Below are 19,833 nucleotides of genomic sequence, written 5' to 3'. Positions count from 1 at the left end.
GGAAAAAAGGGGTTGTTTTTTTTTAAATCGCTATTAAAAAATCCCATCCTGAGGCTGGACAGATGGCTCAGTGGTTAAGAGTGGTTAAGAGCACTGACTACACTTCTAGAGGACCCAGGTTCAATTCCCAGCACCCACATGGCAGCTCACAACTGTCTGTAACTCCAAGACCTGACACTTTCACACAGGCATACACACAGGTAAAACAACAATGCACATAAAATAAATATATATTTTTTTAAATAAATAAGACCCGTGATTGTAGCTCAGTGATAGTGTGAGCTTAGCTGGAAAATTGATCTCCTGCTTTTCTGGAGCTGAGGCCTGAATGCAGGACCTTGCACTTCCTAGGCAAGTGCTCTCCCACTGAGCACTTAAAACCTCTAAATTAAGGTCTGAAGGAGCTGAAGGAGTTTGCAAGCCCATAGGAAGAACAACAATATCAACCAACCAGACCCCCCCACCCCCAGAGCTCCCAGGGACTAAACCACCAACCAAAGAGTACACATGGAGGGACCCATGACTCCAGCTGGTATGTGGCAGAGGATGGCCTTGTTGGGCATCACGGGGAGGAGCAGCCCTTGGTCCTGTAAAGGCTCGATGTCCCAGTGTAGGGGAATGCCAGGGTGGGGAGGCAGAAGTGGGTGGGTGGGAACACCCTCATAGAAGCAGGGGGCCAGGGATAGCATAAGGGGATTCGGGTTGGGGGGGAAACTAGGAAAGGGGATAACATTTAAAATGTAATTAAAGAAAATATCTAATAAAAAATCCTACCCCCAGCAATGACTAAAAATTCCCACCCACCCTGCTGCTGGAGATGGAACCCAGGAATCTTTTGCATGTTAGATATGCATTTTATACAGACATTCCCTCAGGGTCCTGTTTTCTGTGCCTAATGTCTGCACCTTTGTTCAAAAATTTACATTTGTAACACTTTTATAATTATTTATTCCTTCCTACCCTTTCCTGCTGTGAAGTCTGTTTCTTATCCAAGAGAATTCAGTCAATAGGTTCTTGTTTGTTTGTTTTTTTAAAGGTCAGCTCAAGCTGGACAATTTTGCGTGTCACCTGGGAAGCCATGTTTTACTATTAGCAAATGATTTTTGGAGGAGCTTCTGCTCTGTGACAGGAGAAATTCAGGGCGGATTCTTCAGGGTGCATCACCAACAACAAAGGTACTTACTTAAATCTGGCAAAGGTACTTACTTAACAGTGCCTCCTGCATCGGTGAGGAGGAACTGACTTCTAATTTGGTTTCAATCCATACTTGTTACACGGCTTAGGTAAACACAAAACCGGAACACGGAAAAGCAGGAAAACTGAGGAGCTCCAGAGCCTTTTAGACGCTCAGCTGTGTTAGCTTGTACAAGATGTTATAAGGACATAGAGATGCTTCTTGCTACTCATTCCTAATTATGACTCCAACTGGTTATTGCTTCTTGGTTTAAATATAGTTGAGATGGGCTTTTGTTGTTAAGCATTTAGTTTGCATTTAGCTATGCTGTAGGCTTTAGGGTTATTTTTATTATTGCTTCTTGCAACAACCAAATTAAGTAGGTGAGTCTAAATTACTAAAGTCCTTGTTTTTATAATTAGGAAAAAGATAACACAGCTATCCAGTGGCTGCTTCATGGCACCCCAAGAGCAGTACAGTTGGGATTTGGTTGTCCTAGCAGTGTTTCTAGAACAATAAATGATATTTTCTTTGGAGTAGCACTTCCATATTAAAGAAGACCATGGGAACCCATTGTGATGGTCATAGCAGATGTTTCTATGGCTTAATAAAAAGATTATGAGGCTGAGAGGCTGGGAGACTCAGTTCTGGTTCAGATTGCTGGATCTTTGAAAGAGCAAGGATTCAGTTTTCATATACGTAAAACAAAGACATGGAACTGAAATACCTTCGTAGTCCCTTTCAGCCTAAAAACTCTTGAGCACATAACATTTAGCGTTGATTGAAACTCAGACATCATCATTGTAAACACAGATTTTTTAATACATAATAAAAATATCCAATATTTTTGTTACTTTAAAATCATTGATCTAAATTCAAAACCATACTTTACTTGGATGGCATTTCAGATCTGACATGTTTTGGCAGCGGATTTGTGATTTGACTTAAAATAACTTTTTTTTTATTCAAGAAACATAGTAAAATTCTTAAAGTTACAGACATAAATCAAGTCCAAAAAAAAAGAGATTAAAATTATAGTCCTTAGGCATTTTGGCGATTTTGATAAAATGAATTTTAAGCTGTAACTAAAGGAACTTTCTGTTTAACAATTGTTTAAGAATATCGCTAAATAATTATGTTCAATAATAAGAATAAATAAGTATGTGAGTCTACAACATCTTAGGAAACAGTAATAAAAATGCACAAGATAAAAATATTGTGCTTAAAAAAGTTTTTCAAGATTGGTGTGTGTGTGTGTATGTGTGTGTGTGCGCACATGTGTGTGTATATACATGCGTGTGAGCATCTGTCTCTGTGTATATGTGTGAATCTGTGTGTATGTCTTGTGTGCATGTGTCTGTGTGTATGCATGTATGTCTCTGTGTGTATATGTGAATGTGTCTGTATGTGTGTGTCTTTTATGTGTGTATGTTTTGTGTGTTTGCATGCATGTGTGCACATGTGTCTCTGTGTGTATATATGTATGTGTGTATGTCTTGTGTGTGTTTCTGTGTGTGCACATGTGTCTCTGTGTGTATATATGTATGTGTGTATGTCTTGTGTGTGTTTCTGTGTGTGCACATGTGTCTGTGTGTATATGTGCATGTGTCTGTGTATACCTTGTGTGCATGTGTCTGTGTGTGTCTATATATATGTGTGCCTGTGCACTACATTCATGTAGTGCTCAGAGGAACAGAGGAGGGTGCTGGATCCCATGACTGGAGTTACAGGTGATAAAGCAGTTAGGGTCCTTAATTTTCTTCATAAGAAGCTGAGTTGATTTATATAAGATTATTTATAAGAATTTCACGTAAGTATGCTCTGCAGAGCCTGAATTAGGGCTGACACCAGCATAGCAAGGGAAGAAGTAAAAGAAAGGACTTGTTCAGTTTTCTAGTCTGCAATACGCCATTTTCTGTTGCTATAGCAAAATATATGAAAGTGGGTGATTTGCAGAGAAAATAAATCTACATAGCTTGTAGTTTTGGAGGTTCAGTAGCATGACCCCAGGGTCTGCTTGATTTGGGTGTGGATCCCCATGACTGTTACATTATCATGCGTGCTATCATGACATCATTGTAACTGGAAAAGATCCCTGGTGAGAGAGAAAACCAGAGAGACTAGGAAGGCACCCGGTTTCCTCATTGACACAACCAACATATACTAATTAACCTAGCTCCTAAGAGAACTCCCCACAATGAGCCAATCATTTCCACCAGGCTCCATCTCTTAAAGGACATGCTTCTCACATTGGCATAATGAGGACCAGGTTCCCAATTCATGAAGGATTCATTTAAACGACAGCCAAACCATGCCATAGTCTTTCCAATGTCTAGCCCTATAATCTGTACTGTATGTGCAACAAAAACCAACCCTACCCCTAATGCATCCCCTCGAGACCAGGGTGTACACACTCATTTCCCTGGAGCTGAAGTTAACATGAGATAGAAGACAGATAAGAGCTTCTCTAGTCAGATGAAGTCGCACAAGCTACTTGTGCTGCGTAGTCTTGGTTGACAAGTTGAGTGGATTAAAGATTGTTTTGGTGGTGGGTAGAGCACACTGTTGGGGTGTCTGCATGGGCCTTTTGGGGGATGATACATACAGCTTAAGGGCTTTGGCATTGTGAGTGGATTGATCCCCTGTTGGATAACTATTGTAATGGTATTAATGGGTGGTGGTAAAATGTAGGAAGTGGAACCTAATGGGAAGAAGTTACAGTCTGCCCTGCTCTGTTCATGCTCCCCCTGCTTCATGCAGTGGGGAGAACAGTCTCTGCCACAGGCTCTGTCATGATGATCTACCTAAGTGCACAGGACCAGGAAACCATGGAAGGAGTTCTCTGAAATCAGGTGTTAAAATAAATCTCGACTATTGTAAATTCTTCCTGTCTGGTATTTTGTCATACTGAAAAAAAAAAAGGGGGTGGGGTCTTTAAGACACTTTCCATAAGCAATCAATCAAAGCTGATAGGTTGTGTACCACACGTTGGGATTCATGTTCTGTGTTTCTTTTCCAAGAGCAAAATGAGGACTATTCTCTTTGGCACACATGTTAAGTCTTTATTAATAAGTGTTGGTTGACTTTCAAAAGACTAGCCTCACAGGTCATGCCTGTGATACTATTTTTGAAGGTCTCCCAGGGGACGCCTCCAGAGCCTGCAGCAGTGTGCTCTGCCTTTAGTGAAAATGGACTGTAGCTTCTCATCCTTGTCTGAACAAGAACTCCATTTCCTCATTGCTGAAATGGGAGCAATAATAAGTGGGCTTCATCTCAAAGCACATCCTGTGGTCTAGTCGTCCACTCTTGGGTACTTTTCCATGACTCACCTTCGTCCCTTGCCTGCTTGCCCTGGACATTAGGAGACTTAATTAAAGTGTGCAGGAGTGTCTTGAGCTCTTCAGGGAAACCCCTGAAATTATTATTGTAAATAACTGTTTTGATGCTCAGTAAGCTCTTAAAGGCAATGAAACTAGCTATATAGAAAGCTGGGGTTATAATATAGTCTTATGAAAATACATTCATTTGTGTAATGCCATATTCATGAGTGGGTTTTGAGTTCAGAGTTGAATTACTGGGAACTTTCTGGCCATTCTTAGTGAGTTTCTACCACCACTAAGTAACACGTTTCAGAGATCACTTAAGTAGCCAAATAGTGCAGGTTTGAGTCAGATTTTAAGATTTAGCAGTTTGTTCTTATATGATAATCATTTCAACACTTTTCCATGTTAGCAGAAAAAGAAGAGGGTGCCTATCCAAGCTGGTTTGTACACTGAAATGTTGCCCCTGAGGTACATGACAAATCCTTTAGTGTCTTTTCCTAACTTGTCACTCCGGCATTCCTCTCTCCAGCATTCAGTCCATGCCCTACTCTGCTTATTTGGTTGTCATTCCAACACAGGGCTCATCTTTGGGACATGCCTATGGGCCATCGCTTTTCATAATGAACCAGGCATGTAGTCCATGAAGAGACCTTCCAGGCTGCTTGCAAGTCCCCATATTCCTTTTTTGCTCTTGCCAGGTTCCCCCTCCTACTCCTCCAAGCCTTCTTGGCACCTCTCCTGTTGGTGATTTTTGCCCAGGCACACCCAACAGGGAATCTGCCTAGCATCTCCTTCCTGATGCCTGTGTACTGTACCATTTTGTGGATTTCTTATTAATATAAACAATCAATAAACTTTCCATTGGTGCTTGCCATGTGCCAGCACTGTGCCATAAGTTCTGCGGCTTCCTGATGGTAAGATTATCACTTTCATCTTCACTTTCTTTAATATCATCTATTGGACATGGGAGATCCTCAGCTCCATGGAGTTGAAATGTATTCAGGTAAAAATTGTTATTGTCTGGAAATCCTGACTTCCTTATGCTGCCATCTCAGATGGTATGGACTTTGATGTCAAGGTATCTGCTATAAATTATAGCAAAGCTTCTTACTGTCTTAAGACTAGCAATGGCTGGTGATAAGCCTGCAAAGACAACATAATACTAAAGAAAGCATATGCCTAAAATACATGCCATTGGAATGGAACTGAAAGACAGAAAATGTAAGACTAAGTATCAGCTCTTTGCTTATTGAGTGCCTATTAGTTGCTAATCACAGTTATAGCTCAGCACTGGCATCTACAGATCTGAGAGCAGGAATGGACTTCTAGTAGTTATCAAAGTAAGGCTAGTTTCAAGTCTCTCTCTCTCTCTCCCTCGAATTGAACATGCCATAATATTGTCTAGTTAGGAAGCAGCCAAGCTCCCAGATCAAGAGGACAAAGGCTGGATGGGATCTTTAAGGCTCCCCCCGTGTCTCTTAGACGTTATTCTCTATAACCATGCTGTTTTGTTTTTTGTTTTGTTTTGTTTTGTTTTCATTTTACACCAAACCGGCTTAGCCTGACTACCTAAAACCATGTAGCTGGCACTTATTCGTTATGAAACTCTAAATTAGCTAAACAGAGTAGCAATTCTCAAGCCTTTTCAATCTCATCTTCAAATTAAAGGATGTGGGAAGATTTTGTAGAGAGTATCTTTTAATACACAGCTGTGCAGTTGAATCTGTGATTCAAGGAAGACTTTCAAAATTAAACTGGCTTTAAAAGGTACTAATGTGCATGGTCTAGGTTCAAGACACTGAAAAACATCAATCTAGGGGCATTTGGGAGATGTCTCAGTCAGTAGAATGCTTGCCATGGAAACACAAGGTCCTAGGTTCAAACCCTAACACCCATATAAAGCATCCAGTCATGATAGCACAGACTTATAATTCCCTTGCTGGGAAGGTGGAGACAGACAGATCCCCAAGGCTTACTGGTCAGCCAGTCTAGCCTTCTCAGTAAGTCTCAGATTCACTGAGAGATCCTGTCTCAAAGGCTAAGGTAAAAAATGACAGAAGAAGATCACTGGCATCAACCTGTAAACATACCTAACCCCCACCTGAATGCACACACCAAACGTAAGCCTAAAAGTCAAGGTCCCATTTTTTCCTTTGTAAAATAATCACTGTGACCAGACAACACCACTGAGACTTTCTTTGGTTTTTGTGCTTTTCTGGCTTACAGTTGGCTTCCACTAACTTTAGTTGGGAACCAAGATGAAGTCACTTACTGTTATTTTTAAGTGTACAAAAGTCATGTATCCCTATATAGTATTGTGTGGGGCATAGAAGAATGAGCTAGAAAGTTGTGTTCACTGTCTTCCAAGAACTTAGAGTGTGAAGATACAGGCAAATTGAAGAAACAAACATGATTTTAAAATCTGTCACCCAGAAACTGATAGAAAACATTTTACATTCTTTTAAATAATGTTCCACATGATTTAAGAGAAGTGATAAAATTCTCAAAAAAAAAAAAAAGGAATCTGTTACCTGAGAATTCTCTATTGTCGGAATCATATTAAATACTCATTCTAGGAAAAAGAATAGTCTCTTATTAGCAGTTTTTAACATCTGTGAACTATATATGTTGGAGTTGTTTTTTTTTAGTTAGTGCTTTTGTTTTGTCTTATTTGATTTTGAGACAGAGTCTTGGGTATAGGTACAGATCAGGTTGCCAAGGCTGGCCTCAAACCCAAGACAGTCCTCTTGCCTTGCCAACTCAAGTGTTAGGATTATAAGAACAAGCCACCACAATCAGCTTAAAATACACTTTTCTGATCTTAAGTATGTCTATTTATAATTTTCTTGGTTTTGCTTTACTAAAATTGCCTTTCTTCATTATGTTTTCTTTATGTAAGTCATTTATAGACTACAGCTTGGTTATAACAAAAGCATATAGATAAAAATTGCTCCTGTGAGCCAGGCAATGAAGAGAGCTGAGAGCAGATAAGATAGAGACTTACCTGCAGAGGTCAAAGTCCAATAGAGAAATAAAACAGAAGTGCATTGTAAAGGTGCTACCCAATCACCTAAAAGTAGCACATACTCAGATTGCTTGAACAGTGTGAAGAAATAACAAGAGAGTTTCTTATTAGAAATGATGCCCAAAGACTGTCCTAAAGGCGAGTGAGCCAGGACAGGGCCAAGGGGAGGAGCCATTGAGTTCACAAAGGATGAGAAAGAAGAAGACACCCATTCAAAACCTGGAGCCAGATTTTGCAGAGTCCAGAGAAAGCAGGAAGTTTAGAGAGCTTAGGGTTGGTGAACAGAGCATAGGTATTGGGGTGTGTGTGTGGGGGGGATCTTGGAAAACTGCCAAACTCTGGATCAGTGCTTCAGACCACTTCCCACAAAGCCAGAGTTCAATTCCCAGCACTATTAAACATCATAACTGTCTCTAACTCCAGGGGATAGAATGCCCTCTTCTGGCCTCTGAGAGCAATTGCACTCATATAACATACACACACACACACACACACACAGAGAGAGAGAGAGAGAGAGAGAGAGAGAGAGAGAGAGAGAGAGAGAGAGAGAGACAGAGACAGAGAGAGAGACAGAGACAGAGAGAGACAGAGAGAGGGAGAGGGAGAGAGAGAGAGAAGTCTATTTTAAAAGACACATTTTAAGTTAGGAAGACTTGGGCAAAGAACAGTTTGTGTCTGTGATCCAGGTGCTTGGCAAGATGGGTTGCAAAGGAGAGAAAAGCCATCATAAGCTCTTACCTTACTCTGTATGTGATATAACATGATGATGATGATGATGATGATGATGATGATGATGCAGTTACCTATGCCTTTGTAGATGTAGTATCAGAAAGAATTTAGACAAGCAAACCGATTCAGGACCAACTCTCATGTCCCATGTAAGTGACCAAGTGCTTTATCTGTCGTGGGGTGACCATACAGTAAGGCTTCTATTGAGTTCATCAGAAGCTAACCTCCTGTGGGTAACCATGAGGAAACCTCCTGTGCACTAGTGTTCATAATTAATACCAACATTCTTCACTATGTGCCCTATTCAGCTTGCCACCCCCTTAAGCACATTTCTTAACTTTCCCTTGGCTTCTGTTTCCTTCTGTCACCTCAACCCAGAAGCATTAGCAAAAGTTTGAGACTGGAGGAGAAATGGACTTGTGGGCACTTGGCATGTGGAAGGAACTCAGTAAACATGGCACAGGAAATGAATAAGTACTGCATGGTCTCCTAGCCTCTGAGTGAGAGTGTGGCTTTCCTCTTGCATTTTGTCACATCTCCCATTATCTGTCTAGTGTAGCACACACTAGCTGCTAAATAAATTTTTATCACATCTGTAACAGCTGTGTGTGTGTGTGTGTGTGTGTGTGTGTGTCATCTTTTTGGTTTTGCTTTTTGTTTGTTTGGTTTTTGTTTTTTTTTTCTGATCTACCAATCCTCAGGAAAGGCTTCTCTCTGTGGTTCCCTTGCTGCATGTTTTGTCTTTACTTGAAATTCCTCTTGCTTTATTTCTATTTTTTACATACACTTGCTGTTTCTAACAATTTTCTTTACAAATGTTTCACCGACAGTGCCATTTGCACTCTTAGCCACGCACAGGAGTGTGCTCAAGTACTCAGACAGAATTTTGGCTCTTGGCTGAGTTGATTGTGGTATAAGCAAAAAATACCATGGTGATTAAAATATATCTTCAGAAAAGTGCTGCTGGTATGTATTAGAGAGAGAATTTGATTAAAATGTGTGAGTAACAAGTTAAAATTGTTTTGTATAATCAATAAAATGAATGTTTTATTATTTATTCAAGTAAAAAAGACAAAAAAATTACTCAGGGCTTTGACTTTTCCAAATCGGTGGTCAGGCTCTAGAATTTCCACCCTGAGTCTCAGATTTTCATGTCAAGGTGACTCCAAGGACAGTCCACTGAATATACAATGAAACCACTGGAACATAATCAGACAGAAGGACAGTCACCAGAAAGGTAGAGATCTGATCTGAAGTATTGCATAAGAGACAACACTGAGCATTAGGGAAGAATAGCTTGAGATAATTAACCTTTGTCTGCTTCTGGGCTTAAAGTGGAAGATTCAAACTGATTTTTACAATGTGATTTTAATATATGTGTTGACCTTTTGTCCATTTTATTTCTTTTATTGATTATAAATATAAAAGTTAAACATAAAAAAGCTAGGGAAAAGTATTGTTGTGAAAAATGTGAACTATCTTTGTGTATACTACCAGCCTACAATAAACACAGTATTTCAACATGTCTAGTTTTAAGCTCTTGCACAAATTATATATATATATATGTATATGTATATGTATATGTATATGTATATGTATATGTATATGTATATGTATATGTATATGTATATGTATATGTATATGTATATGTATATATATGTGTGTATGTATATTGTGCATACATTTATCATACTTAGTATAATTTGGTTTTCTTTTTAATATATTACAGTATGAACACCTTTCTAAGTCATTCAAGATTCTTTGAAGATGTGAGCTGTGGAGATGGCTCAGTGGTTAAAGTGCTGCCTGTACAAGCATGAGGACCAGAGTCTAGGTCCCCAAACCCCATGTAAATGCTGAGTGGTCATGGCAGACCACCCTTACTTCAGAAAAGAAAGATGGAGAGAATTAGCTAGAGAAATTAGCCTCATCAGTGAGTTCTGGGTTTGATTGAGAGACCTTGTTTTTGCAAATAAGGTAGCAAAGTAATGAAGAATGACTCCTGACATCAACTTTGAGCCTACACACACACATACACACACACACACACACACACACACAGGACTATGGAAAATTAGTCTTTGAATATTTTCTCATTGGTTGTATAATGCACCATAGTAGATACCACCATTCTCTTGTAATATTTATTTATTTATTTATTTATTTATTTATTTATTTATTATGTGTGTGTACTTGAATATGTGTACAATGTTCACGCAATGCCTGGGGAGGCCAGAAGCCAGCTAGAAGTTACAAGCAGTGGTGAATCTCCATACACCTATACCAGGGTCTTCTACAAGTGCTCTTAACCACTGTGCCATCTCTCCGGCCCCCAAGACCTTGGTGCTGCTCTAGATAATGACATTAGTGAAGTCTCTGTATGCTTTTACATGTACTTAAGCATCTCCTTAAAACTGATTCCTATCGTTGAAGTAACATGTTTCAGACTATGGATAATATTGCTGAAGCGTTTTTCTTTAAAGTCAAGGAAACCTTCACTTCTGCAGTGTTACTACAGAAAAGGGACGGTGCCATGTCTAGCTTCAAGGTGGTGGTGTTGACTTCCTCAGTGGAATGGCAGATTTTTTTATAACTGTCATCCAGGGGAATTTTTCTGAAGGAACCTTACAATGCCACCGCTTTGCCAGTGTTTAAGGGCTGAGTTACCATTTCAAATGGAAAGCTTTGCTCCGAAGCCTGAAATCAGATTTCTATCTGTGAAAATCACCGACAGCCATTTGGTACTGTGGCTGCTGGGGTAAGTTAGGGTCTTTAAATTATAGACTTTAAAAAAAAACTTTATATGTTAAGCAGTACATTTTATTATTTGCTATGTGTACTGGTATCACGGCATGGATGTCTGAGGACAGCTTTTAGAAATATGCTCTCTTCTATATCAAGGGCCCAGGTCATGAGGTTTGGCAACAAGTCCCCTTTCTCCCTGAGCCTCCTCACCGCTCCAAATCTTTATTCTTTAGAAATGTTCACACCAAACTGAAATCTCATGGCCTTTCCTCTTATCATATTTTGAGATCTTATTTGGTGATATCAATCCCAAATCAGTGCCCTACTTATCTGTCAATGGGGCCTTTAGACAGCTATTAATATAGGGGATGTCACATTATGTTGTGACCCTCCTTGGAAGTTGTTTGTAATATAACATGTCTTCTACAAACCATAGAAAGTATTGTTATACATTCATACTGCTCAAAATGGTCCAGTCAGTGTAATCCCTTTCAAAGTACCCATGACTTCCTACATAGAATAAAACAAACAAAAAAACAAACAAACAAACAGACAGACAGACAAACAGACAAAAGATCAATAACCAAAACAACCCTGAGGGAAAAGAACAAAGGAGTCCTTGCAGAAGGCTTCATACAGTACAAACTATTGTAATTACAGTGGCATGTGCTTGCCTAACAGCAGACACATAGTCCAGTGTGGTGGGCCAGAGAGCCTGGAAGGAAACCCACGTGTCCACAGCCCACTGATCTTCAACAAGGCTGCTAAGAATGTGTGCTGGGCAAAGGACAGTCTTCAATGAATGATGCTGTGAAAATCAGGCACAAATACAGAGGAGTCAAAAAGAGAGTCAAACAGTAAGACCAGAAATTGTAGGAAAATACAGAAGCTATTCCTCAGGACATTGAAACAGGAGAGCATTATTTTTTTTAAAGATACATTCTAAAAGCACAGAACAAAAGCAAAAATCCACAAGTGAGATGACATCAACCTAAAAAGCCTTATAGCAAAGGAAACGATCAGCACAATGAAGAGAAAACTCTGAAAGTAAGAGAAAGTATTTTCAAACTCTGTTTCTGATGGCAGTTGGTACCCAGAATGTATAAGGAACTGAAGATTTTTAAAATATCTGATTGAAAGTGATCTCAACAGGTGTTTCTTAAAACATGATGTGCAGATTGCTAACAGATTTATGGAAGTTTTTCTCCATGTCACTGATCATCAGGGAAATGCAAATGAATTGCAATAAAATACTACCTACCTCTCTCCAATTAGAATGCCAATTACCAAAAAGGCAAAGCAGTGCCAGGCAAGGATAGGACTCTTGTTTACAGCTGCAAGTGGGAGATATGGAAATTAGTCAGCCAGGATGGAAAACACAAGGACACACCCAAGACTAGAAATTAGCATTCATCTTATGGGTGGGTACATATTCCGTGGAGGTGACGTCACGATGTGGGAGACATGTTAGCAGTCCCATGTTTATGGCAACACTGTTTGCAATAAACAAGAAATAGAAACAATCCAAGTGACTAATGGGCGAAGAAAAGTCATAAATACACATATGCATGTGGGCATACAGTGAAACTCAGATACTCAAACCCAGAGAGCGCTATCCAAATGCTGAAAGGACTCAAATCACATCTTTTGTGGTGGCAGAGATGGAATCATTATATTAAAGCCAGAACAAAGATAAATATTACAAGCTATCACGCATATGTGGAATACAAAACAGTTGATTTCATGGAAGTTGAGACCAGAAGGGTGGTCACCAGAAGCTGGGGAGACTAAAGGGGAGCAGAAGGACAGGAAAAACAGATCACTGGGGGCTGGACTGCAGTGATAAAGGAGACAGAAGGTACCCTGTGCCTTTGCATACCAGGGTGATTAAGACAGCAGTAGTCTGCTGTTTGTTTCGCAAAGCTTGACTAAGGCATCTCGAGAGCTTCACCATGCAGAAATGATAAAATGTTTAACCTGATTTAAATAGCATACAACATATACATATATCAGACTGTTATATGGCACTGTGTTGATCTGTGTGTTGTATTTTCTTTGCTGTTTTTCAAAAATTATTTTACAGATGTGAATATTTTGCCTGCATGAATGTATGTGTACCACATGTGTGCCTGATGCTCAAGGAGGTCTGAAGAGGGCACCAGATCCCCTAGAACTAGAATGAGAGTCGATCATGAGCCGTCATATGGGTGCTAAGAACTAACCCCAGGTTCTCTGCAGATGTAAAACCTGCTTTTAACCGCTGAGATACCTTTCCAGCCCCCCATTTCATAATGTGTCAGAGACAATATTTAACAATTGACGGGACACAAGCAAACTTTACAAAGCTAACCTTTTTCATAAATGAGCTGCATACGTTAAGAATTCAATATCCCATATATTTATCAGAAAAATTACCCCAACCCTCTTTCACATCCAACACTCAACTAATCTTTATTATAACCAGGTCAAATTTATAATTATAATTTATTTGGATGGCATTTTATTCTTCAAATTTGAAATCTTTTTTTTAATTTTTTTTGAAATCTTTCTTGAGCCCTTTTATTGATTTGTTTTGTTTTCTGTGACAAGTTTTTGCTGTGTAGCCAAAGCTGGCCTCAGTATCCCCAGAACTAGGATTCTGAATGCATGGCACCATGCATGGCTTGATTAAAGTTCTTTAAAAATGATGTACTCAGCATCACTCTCCACATGTGTTTATCTCTTGCAGAAAAACATACTACCTGTGTCCATTCATTTGGTGTTCAAGTACAAAGTAACACAGACTTTGTGTCTTATCTGAGAGGCTTGGAGTCTTGCATGAGAATTCATAGTTCTAGAACCCCAGAGGCTAAGACACAGTCCTTTCAAATTTTTATTCTCTTTATGATTCATTAAAATGCCTATCATCTTGCTATGTGTTTACATGACCATATTGCTTCTTCAATGCTTACCATATCATAATTCCACCACTAGTGGTGAGGACTCAAGTGTATCAGTTTGATCTGGAGATCAAATGATTCAAAGTTCACACCACAGTACTACCTTAAGGCAGAGGCTTCAAACAGTAGTTATTTTATAATCTCCCCCAACTCCCTGGGCTTAGCATGCTCTACTGAGCCTCAGGGAGATTGGCTTGCAGTCAACTGGGATCTTTATGGAACAAAAGCATCTGTGGCGGTCATGCAACTGTCTGGTACCTCCACAGGGCTGAGTTCACAGGGGCAGAATGTCTGACTGCCTCCTCCTTCCATGTACTTTCAGGACCTCTGCTTCATATGCAAATATAAACAGATTTCATTCACTATAACCCTGTTCCCCAAAACACAAAGGAAGAGGTTGCTTCAGAAGATTTTGATCTCAGACTGTCATTCAGTCTGTCCAGAAGTTCCCTTGTATTGTTTTGGTCACAGTGAGTCTCAGGGCAGCTTCAGGTTCAGAGTGTCTGGGGACTGCACTGGGATGGTGCTGTCAGGAGGCATGCTCACTGAAGGCCATCTGTGGAAACTAACACTGTAGTACACATATTCATTTTTAAAAGGCGTTTCTAGTTGCACTTCCCTGTGGCTAATGAGGACCTCCCGCAGCTGTAATCACTTTGGTGGGCATTTCCAAAAACCTAATGAGCCCTGATGTCAATCGCAATAGTCAATCTATGTCTAACAATCCGGGTCTCAAATGCAGGAATTCATTTATAAGCAAATTAGAGCCTTAGTTTGATTCATAAACTTCAACCCCCTATTGTTAGTTTTTAAAAAGAATAAGTTCAGGTCCATTTGGCTGTGGATACTAAGCAAATATTTGGGAAATAATTCAAAGTTCATACTAATTCTAAACGTTTAGATGGTGCTTTATAATTTAAATAGTGCTTTGGGGTATTCTCTTGCTAGCCCTTGCATTTTGATCTTATTCAGTAGTTCAGAAGAATGAGTTTTTAAGTGAGGAAACAAACTCATCAGAAGACTTTAAGTTTTCCTCAAGCACACAGAGAAGAGATGCCAAGCCAGAACCCATTCTTCTGGAGTTTTCTTAAATGTTGAAGGACCTAAAGCTGAAATCCATTCTCCTACACTGTGTGTATATGTGTCTGTATGTTTGTATGTGTTCGTATGCATGTGTGTGTCCATATGTGTGTGCTTGTGTATCTGTGTGTATAAATACATATATTTTAAAGTCTTCCCATTAAGAAACAGACTTTGAAGCTTGGGGCTGCATTGGGAAATCATCTTTCACAGTTGGGAAAGTAAATTCAGCATACTTATGCCATTCATCCAAAGTGATGCCATTGTCTAGTGGAACAGCCAAGAACTATAGACTCTGAAACCTGCTGTTCTTCTACTTTCATTAGTCCCCTTCAAGAATAGATTTCTAAGTAAAATTGTATGAACATGCTAGGGTGGCACCCCATTTCTGTAATCCTGGCACTTAAGATACCAAGACAGGAAGATCTCTATGAGTTCAAAACCAGTCTAGGCATCATAGTGAGTTCCAAGCCAGCATGGGCTACTAGGATATTGTTTTGTAAAACAAAGGAAATAAGAACAAAAAAGAGAGGAAGAAATTCAGATGTTTTACACATTTCAGATACTAATTTGTGGTTTTCCAGGATTTAAATGTTTTAGGTTTTTTAGTAACTGAGGTACATTATGAGAACTAAATTCAATGGAGAGATTTCTTTTTTCTTTTCTTTTTGCATTCTCTCATACCTTCTTTCTTTGTTGTGTGTGTGTGTGTGTGTGTGTGTGTGTGTGTGTGTGTGTGTGTCTGCCTTATGGCCTTCTGCTTGCTAACACAGGCATTAAACAAAAGCCCCCAATCCCAGTATGAAGCATGCTTTGCAACAGGAATAAAGTTGAACTGTCCTGTCTAGCGACTGATGTATGTTTTGCTTTCAGAACTATTGTTAGTATTGAAATCAAAACATTTTCCCCAAGTCTTGTTCTAGAATCCAGGGTAGAGCCTTCTTCTAAAGGAAAGGTTGTAAGATGAGTCTGCCAGACAGTGTTTTGACAGACTGTTACACTCCCCAGACTCTTAAGATGTCACTAGCGTAAGTCATATTTCATTTTGACTTACGATGCCATTGTCTTCCCCCTCTTTCTCTGCTTTTCTATCCTCCCCTGCCATTCCCCTGGTCATCTTGCTTTCTTCATAAGAGTACCTTTTTAGTTTTTTCACTGAACAGTGAACTTACAAAATCAACAGGGCAGTTACCACAGTCTAACAAGGGACATGGAGGGTTGATCAGATGGCCCATGTTGATGGACTTAGAGTTAGTTAAGACCCAAGCCATATTCTCAGCCATGCGCCCCTTATATGGTTTCACCCTTTCATAATATTTCTACATTGTCAACTTTTAAGTCTAAAGGTAATAAAAATATGAGCTTGTGAGTGAAATCATTTCCCTCAAGGTATTGCATTTGTTCTGTGGGCCACTTTGTTTTAGTTATCTCTTTGAATAGCATTGGGTTCCACTTATATTCTTGTCTTTAGTAGCATTTCTTTTTGGCTCTTCCTTTCTCCCCACTTCCTCTCCTACCTCCTACACAGGGTATAATACCCAGGTCTCATGCAGACATAGTACCTCATGCCACTATTTCAGGGTCTTGGGAGTCTGAGGCAGGAGGACCACCGTGAGTTCAACTTAGCATAGGCTACACAATGAGACCTGGTCTCATAAAACAAAGACAAATTTTTAAAAAGGTTAAAGTGTTATGTGTTTGCTATTTGTCCTGTTGCTCTGGAAAAGAACATGACAAAAGCAATCTGAAGAATAAGGATTTAGTTGGGTTAGAGTGATGCCATCCATCAAGGCGGAAGTACACACACTGGTCATACTGTACCCACAGTAGAGAAGCAGAGAAAACTGAGTGCTGGTGTTCAGCTAGTTCATCCTTGAGGTCTATCAACCACTGAGCTACCTCTTTAGCTTTTTTTGATTGTTAGTTTGAGACAAAGTCTAACTAAGCTTGAACTCACACTACAATCCAGACAGTTCTTGAGTGTAGGACCCTCTTGCCTGAGACTCTTAAGTAGCTGAGATGGCAGGCTTGAGTCACCATGCCCTGCTAGAGCTTTCCTTACTCAAGCATAAGTACACACAATAGAGAAAAGGCAGACGTTGTGTGCAAGATGGACTCCCGTGGTCACCACTGTCCAGCAGCCAGATCCATGCTGTTTAAGAGAAGATGTGTCACAGTTTTGAACCTGTACATGATGGGAATATTCAAACAAGCTTTAAAAAATATTGTATAGTTGTTAAAATATTTTTATCGCAAATCAAATGTCAGCCTTAAGTGCAGTGTTTATAGAGCACTGCTGAACTGTGATGTAACACATAAAAAATAGAAATGTTGATATATTTGGGCCATTTATTTGCAGGGTATTTTTTTTTAGTACCAGTGAGTCCAGTTAGAAAGTCCCATCTGCTCTCCTGCTTTTTTGCCATCTCAACTGGTGTCATTTCAGACCAATCCACCATCTGATTTTTTTCCTACATTATTGCAATACCCTACAGGTCTCTGCAGGGACATGTCCTCTTCTCCCTCATCAGTAAAGGTTTATTCATGGGGTAAGTGAGTGAAATTCAGCAGAGAGTTTCATAAAAAGCAACAGACCTTTCACTGTTGTGGGCAAGTCGAGGTGGGGAATTTTAAATCATGTCTGTAAAAAAAGTCAGTTTGCCAACTTGACCATTATATCTAAGTTGAAGTACTAACAGCTTCAGTCAGCTCTAAGGCTAGCACACTTATGTCAGATCCAGGGCAAAGTATGATTGCCTACAACATGCAGAGGATGTACCTTAAGAGTTCCCACTTGCACATACAGTGCATTCAGACTTCTAGTATGCTTTCTTCACTGAAATCCATGTGAAGGCAACTGTGCCCATTACCTTTCTCACCAATGTGGCATAACATGACAGAAGCCACCAGGAAGGGAAAGCATTTGTTTTGACACATTGTTTCAGAGAGTTCATGGCTCCAGGGTAATGCTGAATTTCACAGCTGAGGGAAAATGTGCTGTTCATCTTATTATAGTCAGGAAGCAGAGAGAAAGAGTTGCGGGACGGGGCCAGGATAAGCTATGGCCTCTAAGATCATGTAGCCAGTAACCTGCTTCTTCCATGTTGGCCCCACCCCTACCAACTCCCCCAAATGCCACCATTTATGAATACTTCTAGGCTTAATATGTTCACTGGGCCAGAGCCATTATGATCTAATTATCTCTGGAAAGTTCCTCACAGACACACCCAGGTGTGTGATTTACCAATATCCTAGGTGCTTAAAAGTCCAATTAAGTTGATAAGTTAACCAGCAGAGTAACTGGAAAGGATGGTCAACTTGAATACTCAGAATGCTCTTAATCATAGTGTCCAGAGCAAAATAATTCAAAACACAAGTGAAACTGAATAGAAACCAAAGATACATCCAGACTTTTCTTCCTCACCAGATATTCAGTCATCATGCAATTTTTTTGTAAATCTTATAAAAGATAATATATGCATATGTTTGTAAGTAATCAAATCTCACTCATTATCGCCAGTTTTCAGCTGTGTGGTACAGCAGTGACGTCCCCATTTTCTAATTCTCTTCTTGTTTTTATTTTTTATTCAATGTTCCCTTTTTATTTTAGGTCTAGCAAGACTAGATGGGCTGGAAGACATAGTGGCTCGTACCTGTATTTGTGAGACTTGGGAGTCTGGGGCAGGAGGATCACCATGAATTCAAGTTAGTATAGGTTGCCGATTGAGACCTGGTCTCATAAAACAAAAGCAAATTTTTAAAAGGGTTAGAAGCGTTATGTGTTTGCTACTTGTCCTGTTGCTATGACAAAGAATGTGACAGAAGCAATCTGAGGAATAAGGATTTATTTGGGTCAGAGTGATACCATCCATCAAGGCAGAAGTACCTGCACGGATCACACTGTACCCACAGTAGAGAAGCAGAGAAAACTGAGTGCTGGTGTTCAGCTAGTTTTCTTCTGTTTATTTCACATGGTATCCCATCTCAGGGGATGTTTCTGCCCACGTTTGGGCTTGTTCTTCTCACTTGAGTTTACCTAATCTAGGTGATCCTTCAGACATATGCCCGGAAGCTTGACCCTTCCATGACTCCAGATCTCTGAGCTGAAGACTAACTACTACAGCCTGGTAGTTCTCTCTGGGCTCTTGTAATAATTGCAGACTATCCTTTCACACATGATGCAGATTTCACAGTTGATATGGAACAAAGCTTTTGTCAAACATGTTGATAACTCCCACTATCCTTTTCCAATACAGGTTCAATACTGAACTTTCTGTGGGAAGCTCTGTAAAATGCCGAAGCCTCCTTTTGTGTCGGTGGTCATTCCCCTCTGCACAGATAGGCATCGCCACTCTCATCCTTTGTCATTGCTGGTTCCTTATTATGAAGGAGCATGAGAACCCTCTGCCCACATATGGAAAGTGACTTCCAGAAAGAACACAGGCAGAAAAGGGGTCCCTAGCCACACTGAAACCACAAATTCCACATCTGTGTCTTGTTCCAGTCAAGGATGCATTCTCCCTTAAAGGGGTGCTGGCTGCTTTTTGTTCCTTAATCTTCTCTTATCCTCTGAGTGTGTGTTACATTGTATGTGATCACAGAAGAGCAAGCCAGCCTTGTCTGAGAGCGTTAGAGGAGTGTCCCAGGAGGGATGACATTTCTTAAATATTTTTTTTTTACAAAGACTCACAGCTTGTCAGCTTGAAACATACCATGTTGCTCTTTCAAATACACATCAATTAAGTGTGTAGTTTGTTACTTTTCTGGTAGACATGGTAGTGTCTTATCAATTCATCCTAACTTCTGCCCCCATCTGTG

General features: G+C 39.9%; 1 protein-coding gene across 6 annotated transcripts in view; it reads left to right on the top strand.

Moving 5' to 3' along the window:
- The window catches only part of Pter (phosphotriesterase related), a 58,803-nt gene that overhangs the window by 12,561 nt on the left and 26,409 nt on the right, over positions 1–19,833 (top strand). For 4 of the 6 annotated variants that reach the window (XM_028764857.1, XM_028764858.1, XM_028764859.1 and 1 more), the window contains exon 2: positions 1,037–1,175. The exons of 1 other annotated variant lie outside the window; for it this stretch is intronic. Coding sequence is in view for 1 of the 5 variants with exons in the window: in XM_028764855.1 (XP_028620688.1) it covers positions 18,711–18,720 (10 nt within the window). In the remaining 4 variants the exon portion in view is untranslated. Of the gene's footprint in view, positions 1–1,036; positions 1,176–18,625; positions 18,721–19,833 lie in introns of all 6 variants that reach the window. One more of the 6 variants, XM_028764855.1, reaches the window with a different exon arrangement.

Source organism: Grammomys surdaster, unplaced genomic scaffold (assembly GCF_004785775.1).
Source record: "Grammomys surdaster isolate TR1022 unplaced genomic scaffold, NIH_TR_1.0 146, whole genome shotgun sequence".
Taxonomy (NCBI): Eukaryota; Metazoa; Chordata; class Mammalia; order Rodentia; family Muridae; genus Grammomys; species Grammomys surdaster.
This window is presented reverse-complemented; position numbering and strand designations above follow the sequence as displayed.